Source organism: Metopolophium dirhodum, chromosome 3 (genome assembly GCF_019925205.1).
Source record: "Metopolophium dirhodum isolate CAU chromosome 3, ASM1992520v1, whole genome shotgun sequence".
NCBI classification, from domain to species: Eukaryota; Metazoa; Arthropoda; class Insecta; order Hemiptera; family Aphididae; genus Metopolophium; species Metopolophium dirhodum.
This window is the reverse complement of record NC_083562.1, coordinates 26396546-26418513: the sequence shown is the minus strand read 5'-3', so window position 1 is coordinate 26418513 and position 21968 is coordinate 26396546. Positions and strand designations below refer to the sequence as shown.

Below are 21968 nucleotides of genomic sequence, written 5' to 3'. Positions count from 1 at the left end.
TGCATTTTCTATACACCATAAAATTTTGAAAATATTTTGACTCTTTTTGAGCTGTTTACGGACATTGTCAGTTTTCAATTTTTTTAGTTTTTTTTTCTATAAATATCAATAAAATTTTATCTGTTGAGTAAAAAAGCTTGAAAATTTAATAGAAGGCTCCTAGGTTATTGTTTCAAAGGCAGATAAAAAAAATTAAAAATACATAGGCACAGTTTTTATTTATAAGCATTTAAAGTTCAAATTTTGACAACATTTATCAAATTTTGACAAAATACAGAAAAATCACGAAAATTAGCAAACTATTTTGAGTTGAGAATTCATAATAATTTTTCTTTTTAAATCTAAGATTTGAAAATGTAATATAAGATAACTCATAAGTTTGTCTACCTTTATCAAAAAAAAAATGTCTACAAGAAACTTAAATTAAATTTTTATGAGCGCCTGAAATTTATATTTTTACAACATTTGATATTCACTCGATTTCTCATGTAACAATTTACTTATTTTATTGTAATTAAAAAACGAATGACTGTAGATACTTGAAAATTTCACGGAATGTTTATATTAGCATTTTCTATACACGATAAAATTTTGAAAATATTTTGACTCTTTTTGAGCTGTTTACGGACGTTGTCAGTTTTCGATTTTTTTAGTTTTTTTTTCTATAAATATCAATAAAATTTTATTTGCTGGATAAAAAAGCGTGAAAATGTAATATAAGGCTCCTGATATATCATTCTAATAGTAGTTAAAAAATATTAAAAATACATAAGCACAATTTTTTGTTAAAGCATTTAATGTTCAAATTTTGACAACATTTATCAAATTTATAATTTATTAATTATTTTGTGGTTAAAAATGTATAAAATGTTTAAATTTTATGTCTAAGGATTGAAAATTTAAAACAAGGCTCCACGTAAATAGGTTATAATGGTTATATATAAATTACTTTATTCACAATAATATCATCAAATATACTTGGTAATATCATAGGCTGACTGACCGTTTTCGCTCAGAATCGTTTTTCTTATACAATGATATTATATCATTGAATTCAAATTTAACACCATCCATTACAGTAACCCACTTGTAACCTACTGTACAGCAGAGTGACATCCACTTATCCACCTTATTTTTTTTTATATTATGACAATATAATAAAATACATTATTTTTATATAAATGTAGAAATATGTATAGAAATGTAAAAGATATAATGAGAAAAGATACAGGTTATCACTTTTCAGTTAAGGGGATTCCATACCGTGATTTTCTGTTTTTGTCTAACACACGCGCGACATAGGATTTTTGACGGATTGTTTGCCAAACATATCAATTGATCTAATGAAGTGATGAGAATTCTGAAAACAGATTTGAATTCGTCGTCAAGTCTACTTGAAATCGATTTTCCCACAATTTTGATTTTTTGATTTTAGCTTCTCTAAAAATTGAAATACAAAAATGTTTAAATACTCTTTTTTAATATGACGTTTTTTGGAATTTGGGGGATAATATCAAAAATGTGGGAAAATCGATTTCAAGTAGACTTGACGACGAATTCAAATATGTTTTCAGAATTCTCATCACTTCATTAGATCAATTGATATGTTTGGCAAACAATCCGTCAAAAATCCTATGTCGCGCGCGTGTTAGACAAAAACAGAAAATCACGGTATCGAATCCCCTTAACACTAATATAATTTCTCAACAAATCAAATAAAATAAAAAAATGTATTATATTTTTTTTGTAATAAGTTATAATTTTACTTGAAAATAATTTAACCTCTACAGACGGCGCCGCTTTCAGGGTCTCCGAATTTGGTGCCCCGGGGCAATTGCCCCCCGTCGTCCCTCTTAAATACGCCACTGTCGTCTGTCATACAGGGAATAAACTAAATAAAGGCTACGGATATGTCACAGTCATCAGTACGGAACGAGGCCTCTACGATGAACGAATAATGTAGATAATATCGAATATAGTGGCATTGTATGTTATAAACATTACGCAATCATCGTTATTTCTTTTGAATATAATATTATTATTTACAACTATACATTTACAATTATAATCGCATTGCTCTTTGTGTGGCTATCGTAACGACGGCGAGTATCGCGCAAATACGCGCGGCCGACGGTTTCCTTCCTCGGCGCGGCCCGCAATCCGCACAGCGAACAAGCGAACACTCAACAGGCACACCAAACAGTCGCATCGCGCGCGTCACGACCGATCGACACGTGTGCGCGGCAAAACGTTATTATTCCGTCGTGTTATTCGTCGTTTGCCGACGACGACGACTGCTTCCCGTGACTATTAATCGTCCAGTCACACCGAGGCACATGCGAGATGGGCCGCCGTCCGCTCTTGTGGCTGCTTCTGCTGCTGCTGGCCGCGGCCTTTGCCAACGAACAGTGTCCGATGAACGTTTCCAGTCCGGCGCCCGAAAACGCTTACCAGATGAACGACGTACTGTGGGCCGGGGAACCGACGAAATCGTATCCACCGGCAGCGTACCGTCCGGTCCAGGGCGGCGGTTTCGTCCTGTGCACGTGCGAAACGGGAGCGTGCATACGCAAGTGCTGCCCGGAGAACTGGGCGTACGTAGAAGGAGGGAAATGTTCGGCACTCAACGCATCGCTCGGCGACATGTTTGAGGTAGGGACGCAGTAACCGGTTAAGGTCTTGATTATTATGCGAGACAACCGTATGAGATTCTTTATTTTTTAAGCCTACATAACATGGATCCATCCGCAATTTTTTCGTTTGTTGTTGTTGATGCACTTGTTATTTGATTTTAAATGGTTACCGTCTGTCGTCGTCCTCTCGGTATATCCTAAGCAGTAAACGCAACGGTGACGTCACCTTCCCAAGTTGCGAAACCGCAATGATTCCATAATCCATAATATCATGTTTGTCGATTCCGAAGCCAATATAGACGGCTCTATATAATAGCGTACATCTTCGGAAAATAAAAATAAAATAGTTAGCCCCTAAAACAACGTATTATGTTGACCGAATTGGATTATCCGTATCGGTGCCGAACGAATTGGTAGTCCAACTATCCGCCGCAGATAGGACTAATACATGCGCGCTGACCGTCCGCTGAAGTCTTCAGAGTGCTGTTGTACTGCTATATAAACTTACGGACTGTTATAATAATATAATATTGACGACTTTCTATTTCTAAGTGACTTGAAAATATTAAATTTTCCAGACCGAAGTTGATTACCTACTGCCGGGTAAGTCCGAATGATCGGAAGGTCCCCGGTAAAACCGTGTAGAAACTTCTAACAGAAATTTGAAGGGCCGTATAACAAGTGAGCCTACCCAGTCCGGTTTTGCTGTTGAAGAATAACTGCTGTAATGCACCGCCGTGACTAATAATATATATATATTTTTTTCTTAGTAAAATTAATAATATTAAATATTATGGTATTAATGTATTACACTGCACTACGCGGCCCCTCGAATATCAAGGAAACCTGTTTTGTCTCGGCGTCCTACGTTTTGCGTACTCTGATAATATCAGCGTATTTTTTCCAGTCATATTTAATCGTGAATATAATATTATTTACTATACGTATTATATAGTATGTTACACCGACATTTGTTGTCTCCGTGTTACACTTGTAACATAGCGTAACATAGCAAATTGTACGCTCGGGTCTCAGCAGACGTGCAGACAGCTTTGTACATCTTAAAATACTCACAACTTGCTTTAAAATAAAAATATTATAAAAATCCGGTGACATTGCCTTGATAATAATATTACTTTAAATTTTATAAGAGGACAATTCACTATGATTTTTAAACGACCGTAGCGTCCGTAGTTACACGTGTTCTGCTGAGCGTACAATTTGCTATGTTACTTCCTCTTAATATTATTATTCATTATTAATACGAGGATAGACCCACCAACTACACTGCGAAAAATCCATTCGTTTTGTAAATGCGGGAATCTCCACCAAAATAACAATAGATACGTGTACACCGAGACTAATATAAATACATATTATTATTTATTATAATCCGGCCGGTCAAAACTGTTGCACTTCGTTCGTGCGATAAAAATTGGATTAAACCATTTTATTAGCGACCATTATGGCATGGAGATATTATAGTTATCGCATTTTTGTGCAAACCATTAGCAAAAATAGGAATAATAACAATATCGTCGAAAATATGTGTAATAATCTGTTTAAAAATTTTTGTTGAAGATTTTACGTAGGTGTCATACCATAATAATAATATATTATAGTCCCACGATTTATAATACGAAGACTCAACATTATGTAATTTGTGAAAACTAAAAGATACGTGTTTACTAGTAAATGGTGTAAATGAATTATACAATTTCAAAACATTTTTAACCACTGATAGGCTATACAGGCATACAGCATACTTGTGTACTGTATGGAAGAATCGTTACGCCATTGTCCCACATTTAAATGTGTTTTCCATATCTATCTTTATAATATTTTACACGTCAATACGTTGATATTTATAATAAACAACATCGTTTTAGTTCAGAAATGCACCCGAATACCTACTGATTGACAATTGACATAGCTGATTAAAATTACCTATATTACATAACAATTGTGTGCCAAATCCAATTTTAAAAACAACGAACAATAAATAAATATTAAAACTAAATACTCAATAATTGCGTATCATTTTGTCCTTGGTTTATTTTTATTTTCTAGAAAACATAATAATATACAAAACACTAAAATACCTAGTTAGGTGCAAATATTTTATTACATACGTGTATTCAATTAATACAAATGGATAATGATATATAATGACTAATAAGAAGCTAAGCTTTTTATAAAAAAACATTAACTTTGGCCATTAGTTTTCAAATTAATTTTTCACCAAAATATTCTTGATATAATATATGTGTATTATAATAGTTAACAGATTTTGGAGGTTCATCGCCCCAAGTTGGGTGGGTAGAATGCGTAAAATTAATTTAAATTTAACTTTGAACCATAGATTCAAATACTGAATAGTTTTGTTTATGATACATTTATACCTATGACCTACGCCTAAACATAATTATATAATTATACACAATTGTTAAAACTCATAATTCATAAGTATAGTCTGAAGTAACAATATAATATATGTAAATTTCGTTTTTTTAATAGTTATGACCAACTACCTATACATGGGTGATAAGCAAAATTTGTTGCATGCGATATACAAAATATGTTCATTTTTTAATTATTTATGAGAAATAGGAGGATAGTTTAACGTAGTAAAAATAGAGAATGGACGTGCTGAACCTATGAATAATATTTAATAATATAGCAAATTTAAATAAATAAATAAAAATCAACTAGTGCATGATATGTAAAATTAGCTTGCTAAATTAATTGCATACCTAATTAGTAATTACATAATATCTTTATTTATATCTTTATATGCTCATTAGCTCATTCATAATATTAATTTTTTTTTAAGATTATTGAGTATTAGGTAATCACTTATCATATTTAAAACGTCAACATTGATTAACATATTTATCAAACTAATTGTTTAATTTATTTAAAACTGTAGGTATAAATAATTATTATTGCTCACTAAAAAATAGTTTTATAATAATCAAATAATATAGGAAACAAGAACAATGTATTATTATTTATTACCTTCAAAGAATCCATAAAATTAATTTTAGTTAAATATTTATTTTTATTTTTTATTTTTAAATGAAATATACAATCGGTACCCTTGGAGCACAATAAGAATATGGGCTAAAATATTACGTGAACATGAATGGGATTGTTGAAAGAAGCCAGTAGTGACACTTCCTATTGACTTGACTAACTACTTTTTTAACCGTTCATTTTTTTTTTCATTAATTTTTTGTTGTTTAGGAGATATCTGCACCATTTTCTTTTTAGTCGTCAATGAGGATTACCAGGAATTTCGTTTTATGCTAATTCACGGATTAAAGGATTTGTGTGGGTTATTATGAGACGATCATGAAAACGCTTATAGAAGTATTTTGCTTCTTCTTGGACGGTTTTTTGACGGAGATCGGTGTGGAGGGTGTGATTTGTTATGTACGGGGGAGATGGTTAAATATATAAAAACTAATAAAGTCTTTAGTTGAAATGCAATAAATATATAATTATAATATTATTTCAGATTTTATTTACTATATAGTACATACTGTACAGAGTGTATCTTATGTCATTGTACGCGGGGTTTTTTAACGATTATGGATCGATGACATAGGATTTCGCTAAAACGAAAAAAGAAGTGTTTCTTTATTTTTAACAGGCAATTTTTTTATAACAATTTCAAAATTTTTAAACACGGAGGTGTACCAATAGCAAAATTAACTTTATTTTTTCAAATGGTACCTAACTACTATATTTTTTAATGGATTTCGGTAAAGCTTTTTTTTTTAAAATTTTGATAGTCAAATCATCAACTTTGGTTCGCTAGTTTATTAACTATGGTCCTCTAAAGTTTAGTAAAATATGCATTAATAGGCACTTTTAATTAAAATAATTGGTATAAGTTTAATTTACAAGAGCTAAATAATTTTTTCTCATAACTAACTTTTATAACTTGAAATAAACGCATGCAAAGTATGAATTTAGCAATTAAAATTCTTAAATAATTATTTAATAATCGTGATTTAAAATAAACAATTTGCAAGAAATTTAGATAATTAGTCAATCTAAATATAGGATTGTACCTAACGGCTAACTTGGGCATACTTTTAATCCGAGTTAATTACAGATTTCCAATATTATTATCACAAGAATCAAATACCATTAGGTAGGTATTACTTTAGATATAAAGAATCCAAATTAATGCTATTGTAAGAAAAGTATCATTGGAATTTATGATAGGAAAAGTACGAAATAAAATGTAAATGTACAAAACTAAAAAATATGAAGGGTTATGAACTTCAATTCCTAAATTCATACTTTACATGTGATACCTACCAATATAGGGAACCTATATGGTTCAAATTTCAAGTTTATCCCACTACGAGAAGAGCACCACAAAACATAACATAATTTTTTTAACCCCCATTTACCAATTTACCATTATTACTTTAGTCACCTAATAAAGAATCCAAATTTATGATATTGTAAGAAAAGTAACTGTGAAGTAATTATTTACGATTTATGATTACCTATAGTAACAAATTAAAATAATAATAATGATTTTGATGATTGTATGTTAAAATAAAAATAATGAACTATGTTTGCCAACAATTTTGTTTATGTTTTTTTTTTTGAGAGTGTCATTAGATTACCGAATAAATTTACTTAAGTGTATAAAAAGGTAGTTATAAAAAAAAATTATTTAGCTCTTGTAAATTAAACCTATATCAATTATTTCAATTAAAAGTATTAATGTTTTTTATACCAAACTTTAGAGGACCATAGTTAATAAACTGGCGAACCAATTTTGATGATTTGAACCTATCAACATTTTTAGAAAGAAAAGCTTTATCGGAATCCATTAAAAATATAATAGTTACCATTTCAAAAAAAAAGTTAATTTTGCTATTGGTACACCTGCGTGTTTAAAAATTTTGTAATTGTTATAAAAAATTGCCTGTTAAAAATAAAGAAACACGTCTTTTTCGTTTTAACGAAATTCCATATCATCGTTCCATAATCGTTAAAAAAACCCCGCGTACAATGACATAAGATACACACTGTATTGTATTATGTATTATAGGCATATTATTATAATTTATATGCACTATATATACAATGTACTGTATGTATAGACTATAGGATATACCTAGGTACTTATAATTTAATATAACCCAATGCATAACAAAAGTTTAAAAACATCTAGGTATGCCTACTGGTTTTTAAAAATTATTTTTTGGCTTAATATAGACAACTTCCATGTTTTCCCATTGATATCCACTTCTCTGGGCATATATATTATCATTCATAGTATATTCCGAGTTTTCTACTCTGACCATACTCCTGATCTAACTCAGCTGGTCCTGATGTACACGACCACTTTTCCTTGGTCGTATCAAGGGTTTCTCTCTGTATTGATTATCGATCATCTGGCTTATACAAATAAGTTATTTTTAGTCATTTTTTCTTCTGCTGCACGCCTGGTATAGTGATATGTATCATGCACATTCAATTCTTATCCTCATTATTATTGCCTTCCCGGTTGAATATAGAACCTATTGAGGTCAATAGGTCATCATTGGTTCTCCACATGTACGTACTCATTGACGCCTAACTATATACATATTGAAAAATGGTTTTTTTTTAAAATTTTATACTTACATACAAATCTGAAATTAAATTTAAGAATTTATATCATTTCCGGATTGAATTAATTTAGTTTATATTTTAGGTTCCAGAGTTTGTAAATGAAAACGGGACGGTCAGTGTATATAAGAAAGGCCTGTTTCATCTAACCTATGGAAAACTGAAGTGTGCTGACAAATACCGATTGACTCCATCATTGAATAAAACTGATAGTTTCCGAATAACCAAAAGTGGGTGGTTACTGAATGAATCCGGAGCCACTATTGCTCCACCGGATAAATTTTGTTTGGAGTCATTTGCCGCGGACAATTTTCAAACGTTACCAGTTGTTTGTTCTTTAGAAATGGAATACGAAGCAACAGGCGGAAATATAGTGTATACGATCGGAATGATTCTATCACTACCATTTTTGTTTTCAACTTTCCTCGTTTATGCGCTCATTAGAGACTTACGGAATTTGCACGGAAAGTCTCTAATGTGTCATGTAGCAACGCTAATGGTAGCCTACACCAGTCTAATAACTGTTCAATTCATTAGCGATTTAGTTAATGAAGAATGGTGCGTTTTTTTAGGTAAGTAAATCTTTTTATTTTATTTTTTATTTGTGATCCACAACAAACTTTGTTTACACAATAAAAATATTATTTGTACTAACATATTTTTATATTAATGTACACATTTTTAATTTCACATTAATTAGTTTATTCATTAAAATTATTTAAGCTGCATATACTATCTACTAACACAATAAACTATCATTATTATCTAATAACATAACCCTCATAAGCCCAGTAAATACATACCTGACTACAATAATATTATACAATATAATAGTAACACGCAAATACGCAATAATAACTGTTACATATGGACATAAAATAATATTCAGACAAATATGTACCTACGTTGAGCTGGTCGGTTTTTGATGGCTAAAGATCCACTTATAAAATGTATTAATTAGGTAAAATTCACTAGTACTTTGTATTTGTTTTTAATATTATTATTTTAGATTCTGAGCGAAGAGATGAATGTATTGATTTTACAATGATGTGTGTGTTTTTTTTTTTTTTTATTTCACCTTTTAGGACAGTAAAAGTGCTTGGATTTTCTTCAACAGTAACTTTTCTGATAGGAAAGTGAATTTAGTTGGTACTTTGGGGGGTCAAAAGTAAAAATTTCCCAGTAGTTTTCAAAAGCAACGTGAAAAACAAAAGAAAAATTAAGGAAAAACGGGAATTTTTACGCAAAATCTGTTTTCGAGAAAATCGTTTTTGGTTTTTGGTGTAACTCTAAAACAAAAGACCGTAGGGACATGAAATTTTGACTGAATGTTTATATTAGGATTTTCTATACACCATAAAATTTTGAAAATATTATGACTCTTTTAGAACTGCTTACGGACATTGTCAGTTTTCAATTTTTTTAGTTTTTTTTTCTATCAATAAATTTTAAAAAATTATATAAAATAAATTTTAATATCAATAAAATTTTATCTGTTGAGTAAAAAAGCTTGAAAATTTAATAGAAAGCTCCTAGGTTATTGTTTCAAAGGCAGATGAAAAAAATTACGAAAATTAGCAAATTTTTTTGAGTTGAGAATTCATAAAAATTTTTCTTTTTAAATCTAAGATTTGAAAATGTAATATAAGATTACTCATAAGTTTGTCTACCTTTATCAAAAAAAAAATGTCTACAAGAAACTTAAATTAAATTTTTATGAGTGTCTGAAATTTATATTTTTACAACATTTGATATTCACTCGATTTCTCATGTAACAATTTTCTTATTTTATTGTAATTAAAAAACGAATGACTGCAGATACTTGAAAATTTCACTGAATGTTTATATTAGTATTTTTGATACAACATAAAATGTTGAAATTATTTTGACTTATTTTGAGCTGTTTACGGACATTGTCAGTTTTCAATTTTTTTATTTTTTTTTTCTATAAATATCAATAAAATGTTATTTGTTGGGTAAAAAAGCGTGAAAATTTAATATAAGGCTCCTGATATATCATTCTAATAGCAGTTGAAAAATATTAAAAATACATAGGCACAATTTTTTTTTTATAAGCATTTAAAGTTCAATTTTTGACAACATTTATCAAATTTATAATTTATTAATTATTTTGTAGTTAAAAATGTATAAAATGTTTAACTTTTATGGCTAAGGATTGAAAATTTAAAACAAGGCTCCACGTAAATAGGTTATATATAAATTACTTTATTCACAATAATATCATCAAATATATCATAGGCTGACTGACCGTTTTCGCTCAGTATCGTTTTTCTTATACAATGATATTATATCATTGAATTCAAATTTAACACCATCCATTACAGTGACCCACTTGTAACCTACTGTACAGCAGAGCGACATCCACTTATCCACCTTTTTTAAGAAACTGAATGTACCTACAAAGCTATGAGCAATGAGCTACCCAAGCTAATATTACATTTATTTAAACATTATAAATACGATTTACTTAATAATATTTACTTAGGTATATGATGCAAAAGGATATTATGTAAAAATAACAACTAATAAAATTTGTATCCTTAAAAATTCATTAAATTTACAATAAATACCTATGAAATAATGTACACAAAATCAACCTCTATTGCTATAGTTCTATATTATCAGTTATAGTTACCTATATACACAAAAAGTGTACAGTTTACATACTTTAAATCTAAAGTATAAAATATTGATTATAAATCGATAAAACTTTAATTTAACTCATTATTTTAACATTATCTTGATGAAAATATATTTTTGAAAACAAATAAGTTCATAAATTAATTTGTTAATACCAATCAGGCAGAAAATAGTAGCTTTCCAGGAAATTAACTATTAAGGTGTGAAAATGTTAAGGCTATTATAGCTTTTAGTGTGAAAACAATAGTTTAAAGCTCCATGTACACCAAGGTCTTATTCACGGTACACATCACAATAATTAACTGTTTGACAACAATTAGATGATTTTCAGTTTATTTTAAAAATGCACATAATTTTTTTATTTTAACGAATATATATTATATAATCAATGGATTTTTTAAGCTGTAAAAATAACTATAATCAATTTTAGTTTTAAATATGTGATATTAGTACAACAATAGAGTTATTACAAAATCACTAAAGCATATAGAGCTAAATATATTTGTTAGTTCTTGAATTAAAATAGGCCAAATATGCGTTCATTATATCAATAAAAATAAACAACAAAATATTCTCATAATGTGTAATGTTTAATATTTAAATTGTATAATCAGCTATTGAATTATATATTGCATGATATTCAATATAAAAAAAAAATGTTTTGAATTTAGGTACTAATATTTTGGTTTAAATGTATACATGTTTTTGTCTGTTTACCTTCTTTACATATGTACATGTACTTGGGTACATGTTTTTATATACATGTACTTGGGTACCCAAATTTAATGATAAGACTGATGGGTCCAGTTAATCTTTGGCGCTTGGAGGGTTTCAAATCGGTACATATATTTCCGACTATGTTTTGGTACACTTACAACACGCGGCACGCGTATAGTAGTGATCGTTGCTGCGTCAATTGATAATTATACGTTTTTGCAATTATACGTCTATAGATAAGTTTTTAAAATAAAAACATTCAGAATTAGGTAATTTTCAGAAATTAATGAAATAAATAATAATTATTAATTATTATTTAAGTTGTACCTATTATATTTAATTTAATTTCATACAATTTTAATATGTATGTTTTGATGATTCTCCACCATGCTCGACCCTTATTTTCTTCAAAAAAACATTGAAAATCTGATTTTTGGAACTTTTTAATAAACTTAAGATCATTATTTCAAATTATTGGGATCGTTTGTGCTACTTAAAAGGAGTGTCCTATGGAGTTCTATTTGTTAAACATAAACCCTTTTTACTACTGTAAACTATTTAACAGATAATTTTTCTAAAAATGTTGACGTATCAAAATCAAAATTAGAACGAAAAGTTTTTGATTAATTTAAGTTTTTGAACTAAGGACAATAGGTCCATGATAATTGGCTATGTTGATTTGAACATTTTAGTAACTTATAGTTATTAATCTATCAATATACATAATTTATAAAAATGGTCCAAGTATCTAATATTACATATTTTATATTTTTAAAGATTATTAATATTATCCTTACTATAAATATTTTAATAGGTACCTAAGAAACAACTCGTTCAAAATTTAAATTAGGTAGGTACATCAAAATCTTAAAAAAAAATTATCCACTAAATAATTTACACAGTAAAAGGGAGGGGGGTCTCATAAAAAAATAGAACTTGTATTACCACAATACGCCTTAATAGTAATACTTACAAAAAATTCAAGAATTTAAAATGGTAGGTCTTAAAGTACCTTTATTTAAAAATTCCAAAAATCAGAATTTGAATAAATTCAATAGGCATTAATGGATAAGGTTAGATTGTGGGTGGTGATAACTCTATACATAATATAAATGAAATAATTTTGTGGGTTTTCTTTGTTTCAGCGTATGCTGTTCAATTCTCTTTTTTGGCAAGTTTTTTCTGGCTTAATGTTATGTGTTTCGACTTATGGTGGACTTTCAGGTAAATAAAATATTGAGGGATAGGTTCTGCCGTACTGGTCTAGAATCTTTCAGACAATATTTGGGGGAAAAAGATTCGCCCAGTTTGTATTTGTGCATTATTTAGATTTTATAGGTAGGTACCTATATATATATATATATGTGTGTTAGCATTGGCGCAAATAGAGGGGGCTCTGGGGGATTTAGTCCCCTCAAATTTCGGTCAAGTCCCCCAAGTTCAAAATATAGTAATTATTACTAATTTTTATATTCTGTGATACTAAGCAATATGGCCTATAGGGAGGAGAGCTTGAGTCCCCCCAAAAAAATTAGTCAATTTGCGCCTATGTATGTTAGATAGATAAATAAATCAGATATCATACATTTACGAATTAGTCGGCTATAATGCTATATTATATAATACGCTTCTACTATATATATTATCATATATTTAAGAATTATGTTGCTATCATTTTCCGGTGCTTTTTATCTCCTCTTGATTGTGGTAAAATTACAATACTTTATTATTTTCCTTTTCCTAATTTAGATGTATGTTTAGGTAGTACTACTTCACTACTGTAACTGAAACAATTGAAACAATCGAAAACCTAACTTCGATTATTGTAGTTGTCACTGTTAAAAAATTTCTTGGTTTTAGTGTAACTTTTTTTAAATAAAAATGAATCTTAAAAAATATACAACCACAAGGCATGATGATTAACAGATTAAGATATAGGTGAATGGTAATAGTTAATATTGCATTTCTATAAAAAAAAAGGTAATATTATACACATATTGTTAAGACTGTAAATTAATTTGTTTTTAATTTATGATAAAATATGCAATGCTACATTTTATTTAGTCGGCGGTTTTCTGTATTCCGTAATAACAATTTGCACAGATGTACATTTGTACGTGTTTTTAATTATCCATGAATAAAATCTAAATAATACATTAATTAAAATAAAATACAAATGGAAGATTTTTCGAGGGGGGATGGATTCTAGACCAGTTGAATATCTTTATTTACTTTAAATTAACTCCTATAATTGAGTATAAATTGTGAATTATAGAATTTTCAGTTTAATAATTTCTATATTTTTATTATTTGTTAAGAAAGTAAAATGTTTACGCAAAAAAAAATGTTTACTTTCTTCATCGTAAGCAATTAAGTATGTAACTATATGTAACTATAAGTAACTATATGAATACCTACACATTATTTATTATTTTATTCATGTGATGTTGGCAAGTGGCCAAAATTATAGAACCTTGGCGCTGGGAACAACGATGTATATTACTTGGATACAGTTTATAGCCTTATCTATATTATATTAATGTTTATATTATAATAATTACCTTTCATAATTTTTAAATTTTTAAAATTGCTACCGTTAATCAGCCATCGTGGTAACTTTGGCCCATCCTTGGAATTTTAAATACTTCTGTATGCTGTGATAACACCGGGTTCACACTACACCGTGTCGTATAAAATAATCACGGTTACCACAGTTACCAAACGATACCGCATAGTTGAATATATTCAACTTTTGACCGTGTGGTTACGTTTATGTGCGGATAAAGCCGGGTTCACACTTAGAACTACTTAGAACAACTTGGACTATTATCAAAATGTTGTGGTGGTTTCCTATATAGTTAACAACACTGGTAACCGTAATACCGAATGTGATAACAGTTCTTGCCTCAATCAACCATGATAGACCTTTTACTTATAGACCGGCCCATCCTTTTCCAAAAGCATTGATATATATTTGCGAGTCGACATGGCACAGTGATGCCAGCCCGTTAAGTATAAATATATAAATATATTTTTACCGTATCAGAGTAGCTCAGTTACCAAAAAATGGCACCTAGAGAGCATTTATATCATTAATATTTATATAATATAGCTTGTATAGTGCCACCTATCTTGATCTGGTGGAAACGTAAACTGGGCCTGTCTATACTGTTATCCACGGATGTATCTTAATCCGTCCCTCGTTCATCACTAATTGTCTTGTTATCAATATCTAAATGTTTTTTTGTACCGTAAAAGTGACCTATTTTAGCTTTTGTTTGGTCCGAAGAGATTCAAACGTCGTAGAACTCGGTAACTTTGATATTTTCTAACACAATACATAGTACTAATAAAATATTTAACAAAAAATTTTTAAAAAAAAACCATTTTTTTTTTTTGTTAGAAGACGTTTTTGAGGTCGGGGAACTCTGGCCAAAGTTACCCCGAACTACGTGATTTTATCATAGGCAAATGAAGTTTTTTCCGTGTTCTAGAGCTAGAAGATTTTGTTCAATAACTTCTCTTTTTTTTATTAAATGAAAATATAATTTTTTTTTGAGCAAGCAGTGTAGATTTTTTTGTAGTGCATTCATGTACCTATGTTCACATCAAATAAAATTTCTTTTTCCTAAAAGTGGCCTTTTTATTCGTTATTTTAGCTTGTTTTACCATAAAAATGTATTTAATTACTTCTCAGGTATTAGCTAATTAGCCCAGCATAGGCTAACTTTGGTCCAAAGTAGGTTGTAGGGCAAATCTATATGGATATTTGGAAGTGGGCTAAAGTTACCCCGTTCGTAGGTACTATACTGTGTGGAGTAACTACAATATTAAAATATTTTATTTTTAGTAATGATAATAAAATAATTAACTATTAACAGTTGATACATTTTTGATTTGATATGCGCATTATTCACAATCGTTTCTAGTTTTATATATAGTTTGATATGATGTATAACAAGTAGTTAATTTACATTATTTACATTATTTATAGAAATATAGAATTCGTTATTATAATGTATTTAATATAATGCGTATTATTGGCTATGTAATTGGAGATGCTATCTAAACTCAAAACTCAAAAGTTGTAAATTGTTAACATGTTCAATAAAATAATATACAGTAGGTATATTATATTATGACATTACAAGGTAATATAACGTGTAGGTATATTAGAGCTCCCACCATCATATTATGTACAATAATATCGGCAGAGGGCATACCCCGTCACAACGCCCTTGAATATTTATGCTACATTACTACATATCTACATTATTATACACCTAAAAAATTGTAAAAAAAAAGAATTAATTATCACAAATGTATATAGTTGTATTGTCAACAATTCTTATTAGGAGGATGTAAGCGCACTATTTGTTTTCTCTCTATGATCCGCGTACAACATAGGTACTAATTTTATGTTCAGCTGAACCAACCCTATATTGTTACTTTTAGTATTATATCGAATGCACCTATTATTAAACTTAAAGTTAAGAACATTACCTATTTAACTGTGTCGCTAAATTGGATTTTTTATGATATTTTAATTTATATGTAAGTTATGAGTGTGTAATTTATTATAATTTAACATTGATTCTAAACTGCGTAAAAAATAAAATTTCGTAAAAAAAGCCAACGTTATGACACAGGTAATGTTCTTAACTTAAAATTTGATTATAGTAAAGTTCACTAATATTAAAAGTAATAATTAATAACACAGATTTGGTTCTACTAAACATACATTATTGCTATATGCAGCGTGTGAGTCAAACAGAGAAAAAATTGTGCACCGATATCCTCTTTTAAATGTTAATTTTCTCATGGTACACATCTATTATAAGTTGTCTTAAATATGTTAGTTTGAATATATGGATAACGTTCAAATTTAAAATATTTATAAATAAGAAGTTAAATAAAAAAAAAAAAATACCATTAGAATATTATATTATATTCGATATTGCATTACATTTTCAGATAAATATAGAAACAACATATTTTATTGTTTTAAACTTTTTTTATCAAAAATTTGATCAATACTTCCAAAAAGTTATTATGTAGGTACTTAACTTAATATTAATAAAGCATAGACTACATCTAAATTGACTACAAGAAATTACGTTTGGATTAAAAATAATAAAATAAATAAGTATTAAAATGTTTAAATAATTTAATTTTAGTGGATTTAGACCATTAAGAGGAAATGTACATGAACATGAAGCAAAAAAGTTTATAATCTATTCCATTTATGCTTGGGGAAGTACCGCTTTAATAACAATAATTACATATGGCATGGAGAAATACTTACCTGCAGCTGATCCAATTCGTCCAGAATTCGGAAATCACAGTTGTTGGTTTTCATGTAAGTACTTTTGATGACAGCTATTTATATTTAAATCAAGCTGAGTTATGTATAATAATATTTTATGTTACTTTCTAGTTAAGCAATTTTAAATTTTTTTAAATAATTACTTGAAACGTATAATATTAGTGTGCATAATAAAATGTGTTGATATTAGTTATTGCTAGGATTTGGGTTTAAAAAAAATTATATACACATATTTTAAATTTATATTTATAAAAGGAATACATTTCCCTCGCCTTTTTTCTCTATATACAGTATTCAGCGGTTTTATATTATTACAATAATAATAATTATGTACAAATTACAGTACATATCGATGTACTTTCGAATACTTGCGAAGTTGACGTGTGTTCGATGTTATATTATTTTAAATAATAAACTAGAAAGTACCTACACAAATGTGTCGTCATTATTCATTGCTGATAGACGTATCAATAAAGTAAATTTTAGCGCTAGTTTATAAAAATTAGAGAGAACCCCACACAATAACTGCTTTTTAAGGCGTTTGGTTAAGGCAATTTTAATGAAATTTAAGAAGAATACCTATTAATTCAAAGTAACTATTGCATAATATTATTATCTCATTTCAGTTCCATAAATTGGTTCCGTTATTACAAAGTTAAAATGAAAAGCAGTTTCATGTGGGAAGGAAACCAATAAAACTATAGGTACAATACATACAGTTTGCATAAAAAAAAAAATATCAAATATGCACTACAATATAGAGGTTAACTTTGACTGAGTCGTTTTAATTTTTTAGACAGTTTCGATATCATGATATCACTTGCACGAAAAATATTATTGTTTTATTAAAATCTGTCAATTTTATGTTTATCCAATTTGAATAACATTTGTTTCTATAAGTGATATCGTCGAAATAAAGACGAAATTGTCAAGTCAAAATACATTACTTTTATACTGAAAATTTTGTTCACAGTCTAAAATAATAGATAATTAATCAGTGGGAACATAATACATTTTTAAGTATCTTTATTCCTTATTTTAATCTTAAAGTCCAAGTTTTTCCCATATTTTAAGTGTTATTTTTTTAAATTGCCTCAAAATAAAAATCTTATATTTATTATTAGTTACAAATAAAATTTTCTCAAAACTATAGGTAGTTATTTTAATAGCCATTGGCTAATACCATATTAGGTATGCCTATACTGCTAGAAAGTACATAAAATATGGTTGATACTAAAAAGAAAAACTGGTTGAAGTTTGAAACTCATATTATGATGACTAATGAGTATCACAAAAAAAGGACCAATGAAATTTTTTGACTTTAAATTTATCATTTTCAAACTCACGTTTGATAATATCAACATTTTACGATATTTTTTTTAATAATGTTATGACCAACCCTCAATTCTATCAACATTTTAGATTCTGAGCGAAGCGATGAATGTATTGATTTTACAATGATGAGTGTTTTTTTTTTTTTATTTATTTCACCTTTTAGGACAGTAAAAGTGCTTGGATTTTCTTCAACAGTAACTTTTCTGATAGGAAAGTGAATCTAGTTGGTACTTTGGGGGGTCAAAAGTAAAAATTTCCCAGTAGTTTTCAAAAGCGACGTGAAAAACAAAAGAAAAATTAGGGAAAAACGAGAATTTTTACGCAAAATCTGTTTTCGAGAAAATCGTTTTTGGTTTTTGGTGTAACTCTAAAACAAAAGACCGTAGGGACATGAAATTTTGACTGAATGTTTATATTAGGATTTTCTATACACCATAAAATTTTATGACTCTTTTAGAACTGCTTACGGACATTGTCAGTTTTCAATTTTTTTAGTTTTTTTTTCTATAAATATCAATAAAATTTTATCTGTTGAGTAAAAAAGCTTGAAAATTTAATAAAAAGCGCCTAGGTTATTGTTTCAAAGGCAGATGAAAAAAATTACGAAAATTAGCAAATTTTTTTGAGTTGAGAATTCATAAAAATTTTTCTTTTTAAATCTAAGATTTGAAAATGTAATATAAGATTACTCATAAGTTTGTCTACCTTTATCAAAAAAAAAATGTCTACAAGAAACTTAAATTAAATTTTTATGAGTGTCTGAAATTTATATTTTTACAACATTTGATATTCACTCGATTTCTCATGTAACAATTTTCTTATTTTATTGTAATTAAAAAACGAATGACTGCAGATACTTGAAAATTTCACTGAATGTTTATATTAGTATTTTCTATACAATATAAAATGTTGAAATTATTTTGACTTATTTTGAGCTGTTTACGGACATTGTCAGTTTTCAATTTTTTTATTTTTTTTTTCTATAAATATCAATAAAATTTTATTTGTTGGGTAAAAAAGCGTGAAAATTTAATATAAGGCTCCTGATATATCATTCTAATAGCAGTTGAAAAATATTAAAAATACATAGGCACAATTTTTTTTTTATAAGCATTTAAAGTTCAATTTTTGACAACATTTATCAAATTTATAATTTATTAATTATTTTGTAGTTAAAAATGTATAAAATGTTTTACTTTTATGGCTAAGGATTGAAAATTTAAAACAAGGCTCCACGTAAATAGGTTATATATAAATTACTTTCTTCACAATAATATCATCAAATATATCATAGGCTGACTGACCGTTTTCGCTCAGTATCGTTTTTCTTATACAATGATGTTATATCATTGAATTCAAATTTAACACCATCCATTACAGTGACCCACTTGTAACCTACTGTACAACAGAGCGAGATCCACTTATCCACCTTTTTTTCGTTGTTTTTCAAAACGAAATACGATAAAAGCCTAAATAGAAAATATTTTCATTTATTCGTATTGAAAAAACACACAGTGCAACAATACACGTGGCATAGAAAATGCGTACGCACTTTCAACACATATTAAAATAAAATAAAATCTGCTATTCCCTTTATTGAATTATTAGAATATATTTAAATTATATACATGGAGTTAACATTTTAATTTATTAAATCATTTAGGCATGTTGTTATTTAATTATTTATAAATTTATATTTTAGCATCTACAGCCACGTTGTTATATTTTTATGGTCCTATTGGTATTCTATTATTAAGTAATCTATTGATGTTTATACACACGGCAATAATGATTGTGAAACATATGAGTGATGCTAGAGTACTCAGTGGAACTGAAAGCCGTAGGAATGTGGACCATGAAAAACAACGGTAAGTACTGAAAGTTGTACAGACAAAATTGTACTATTGATAGTTACATTAGGTATCTATACAATAATTTATGGTCATAATTATAGCAATAGAAATTATGATATTTACTTACTTAATGAATTTGATACAAAAATAATTGAAAAAATTGAAAAATTGTGTTTGAAATTAGAAATATATTGTATTTCAGATTCATGCTGTATTTGAAATTATTCATCGTCATGGGTGTCAATTGGTTAGCGGAAATTATATCATGGGCATCAGGTTCAAATGGTTTTGAAAAATATTGGTACGTTACAGACATCGGGAACTCGTTGCAAGGAGTGTTGATTTTTTTAATTTTTGTTTGTAAAAAACGTGTTTTAAATTTATTAAACAAAAAACTTTGTCCGCGATTTCAACTGTTTAAGACATCTACTGCATCTACTAGAACAACTAATAGCACCACCTCTGGAAATAGTTCCAATACCAAAAATAAAGATGCAGTTGAAATGTCCACTAATTGCAGAAAAACTTCAACTAATAAACAATTACAAGATTTTAAAGTTTAATGATTGTGTAATGAAAATAAAATAGCTATAATTATTTTTCATTTTTTTATCAACAATTATAACAAACACAAAAATGTATCATCATTATTTTAATTTATGCTTTTGACCACAATTTTTATTTTGATTAGAATTGAGTATTTTTTTTAAAATGCTATTCCATGTTAGTTCCAAAAGTCACACATATATGTACACTGTTTATAAATAATGTCATGTTAGCTAGTAACATGTATAATTTACGTTTTTTTAATAAACCTTAATGCATTTTAATAGTATATTAGTATAGTTTAGGAGAATATTTATAATAATTAATAAACATAATTAATATGTACTTTTACAATTAATAATAATTTCACTAGTCATATATTAATCAGATACACTGAAAAAATTAAATTGCTATCATATTATTAATTATTACTTATTGACTATTGTGTATATTTATTTCGCGATTTGTATATTAGTTACGTTACCTGCATATTATTATAATAATTTATTAAATAATTATTATTTATTGATATATTTCATACATAACAATGATTTAGATTTTAGATGTTTTATTATATAGGTAAGCTATTTTCTAAATTGGAATAAATTATATTTAATCCTAACAAACAAACGAGTATATAGTGTACAAAGGATTTTGAGAGAGGGTCTTACTACAGTACCAAACTCTTACACATACACACCAAAAATCTAAGTACCTACCTATATTGTACAATAATTTAATTTATAAAGTTGTTTAAGTACATATATTTATTATAAAATTATGTTAACTAAATAATAATAAATTATTACTATTAATAAAAATAAGAATCAATTAAAATTTCACATTCAATTAAGTAACGTTATATTATTTCTAGATTCTGAATAAATACATTATTAATTTTAGCGCATGTAAATTCCACCCGAAAATGGTAAATTCCGCCCGAAATGAACTACAGGTAAAATAAAAAACTTGCAAATTCCACCCGAAAAAACTACAGGTGAAAAAAGGTTCATGTAAATTCTGCCCGAAAAAAAATTATTAAACACATCCTACCTATAAGTAAGAAGTTCTTATTACTTAATTAAGTTTAAAAGTTTAAAGTTAGTTTATTTTTCAACCAAAACCGTGTATTTGTTACAAAGTAGTTTTTAATATTTATTTATTTGTAAATTTAAACGGGTGTACCCATAGTTGTAGATCTAGTTGGCAGAAAGGACAGGCATAATGTAACAAATAAATCATAATAGGTTTAAG

The 21968-nt window shown here is 27.9% G+C and overlaps 1 protein-coding gene across 2 annotated transcripts; it reads left to right on the top strand.

Moving 5' to 3' along the window:
- Positions 1-2070: 2070 nt before the first annotated feature.
- Positions 2071-20957, top strand: LOC132941475 (G-protein coupled receptor Mth2-like). Of its 2 annotated transcripts, XM_061009552.1 has the most exons (7): positions 2071-2652; positions 8362-8506; positions 8618-8848; positions 12800-12878; positions 16832-17013; positions 20018-20183; positions 20371-20957. In XM_061009552.1, the coding sequence occupies exons 1-7, from the start codon at positions 2344-2346 to the stop codon at positions 20729-20731; spliced, it is 1473 nt and encodes a 490-aa protein (XP_060865535.1). In that variant the 5' UTR covers positions 2071-2343; the 3' UTR covers positions 20732-20957. The 2 variants fall into 2 exon arrangements, with proteins under 2 accessions (XP_060865535.1, XP_060865534.1); XM_061009551.1 differs by having other exon boundaries at positions 2074-2652; positions 8362-8848.
- Positions 20958-21968: the final 1011 nt, after the last annotated feature.

What these genes read in the sequence shown, in the direction of transcription:
- LOC132941475 (XM_061009551.1), top strand. Translation starts at nt 2,344, where the DNA reads ATGGGCCGCCGTCCGCTCTTGTGGCTGCTTCTGCTGCTGCTGGCCGCG. An exon ending in GACTTATGGTGGACTTTCAG is followed by an intron (nt 12,879 to 16,831) that starts GTAAATAAAATA and finishes ATTTAATTTTAG; the next exon opens with TGGATTTAGACCATTAAGAG. An exon ending in TCACAGTTGTTGGTTTTCAT is followed by an intron (nt 17,014 to 20,017) that starts GTAAGTACTTTT and finishes TTTATATTTTAG; the next exon opens with CATCTACAGCCACGTTGTTA.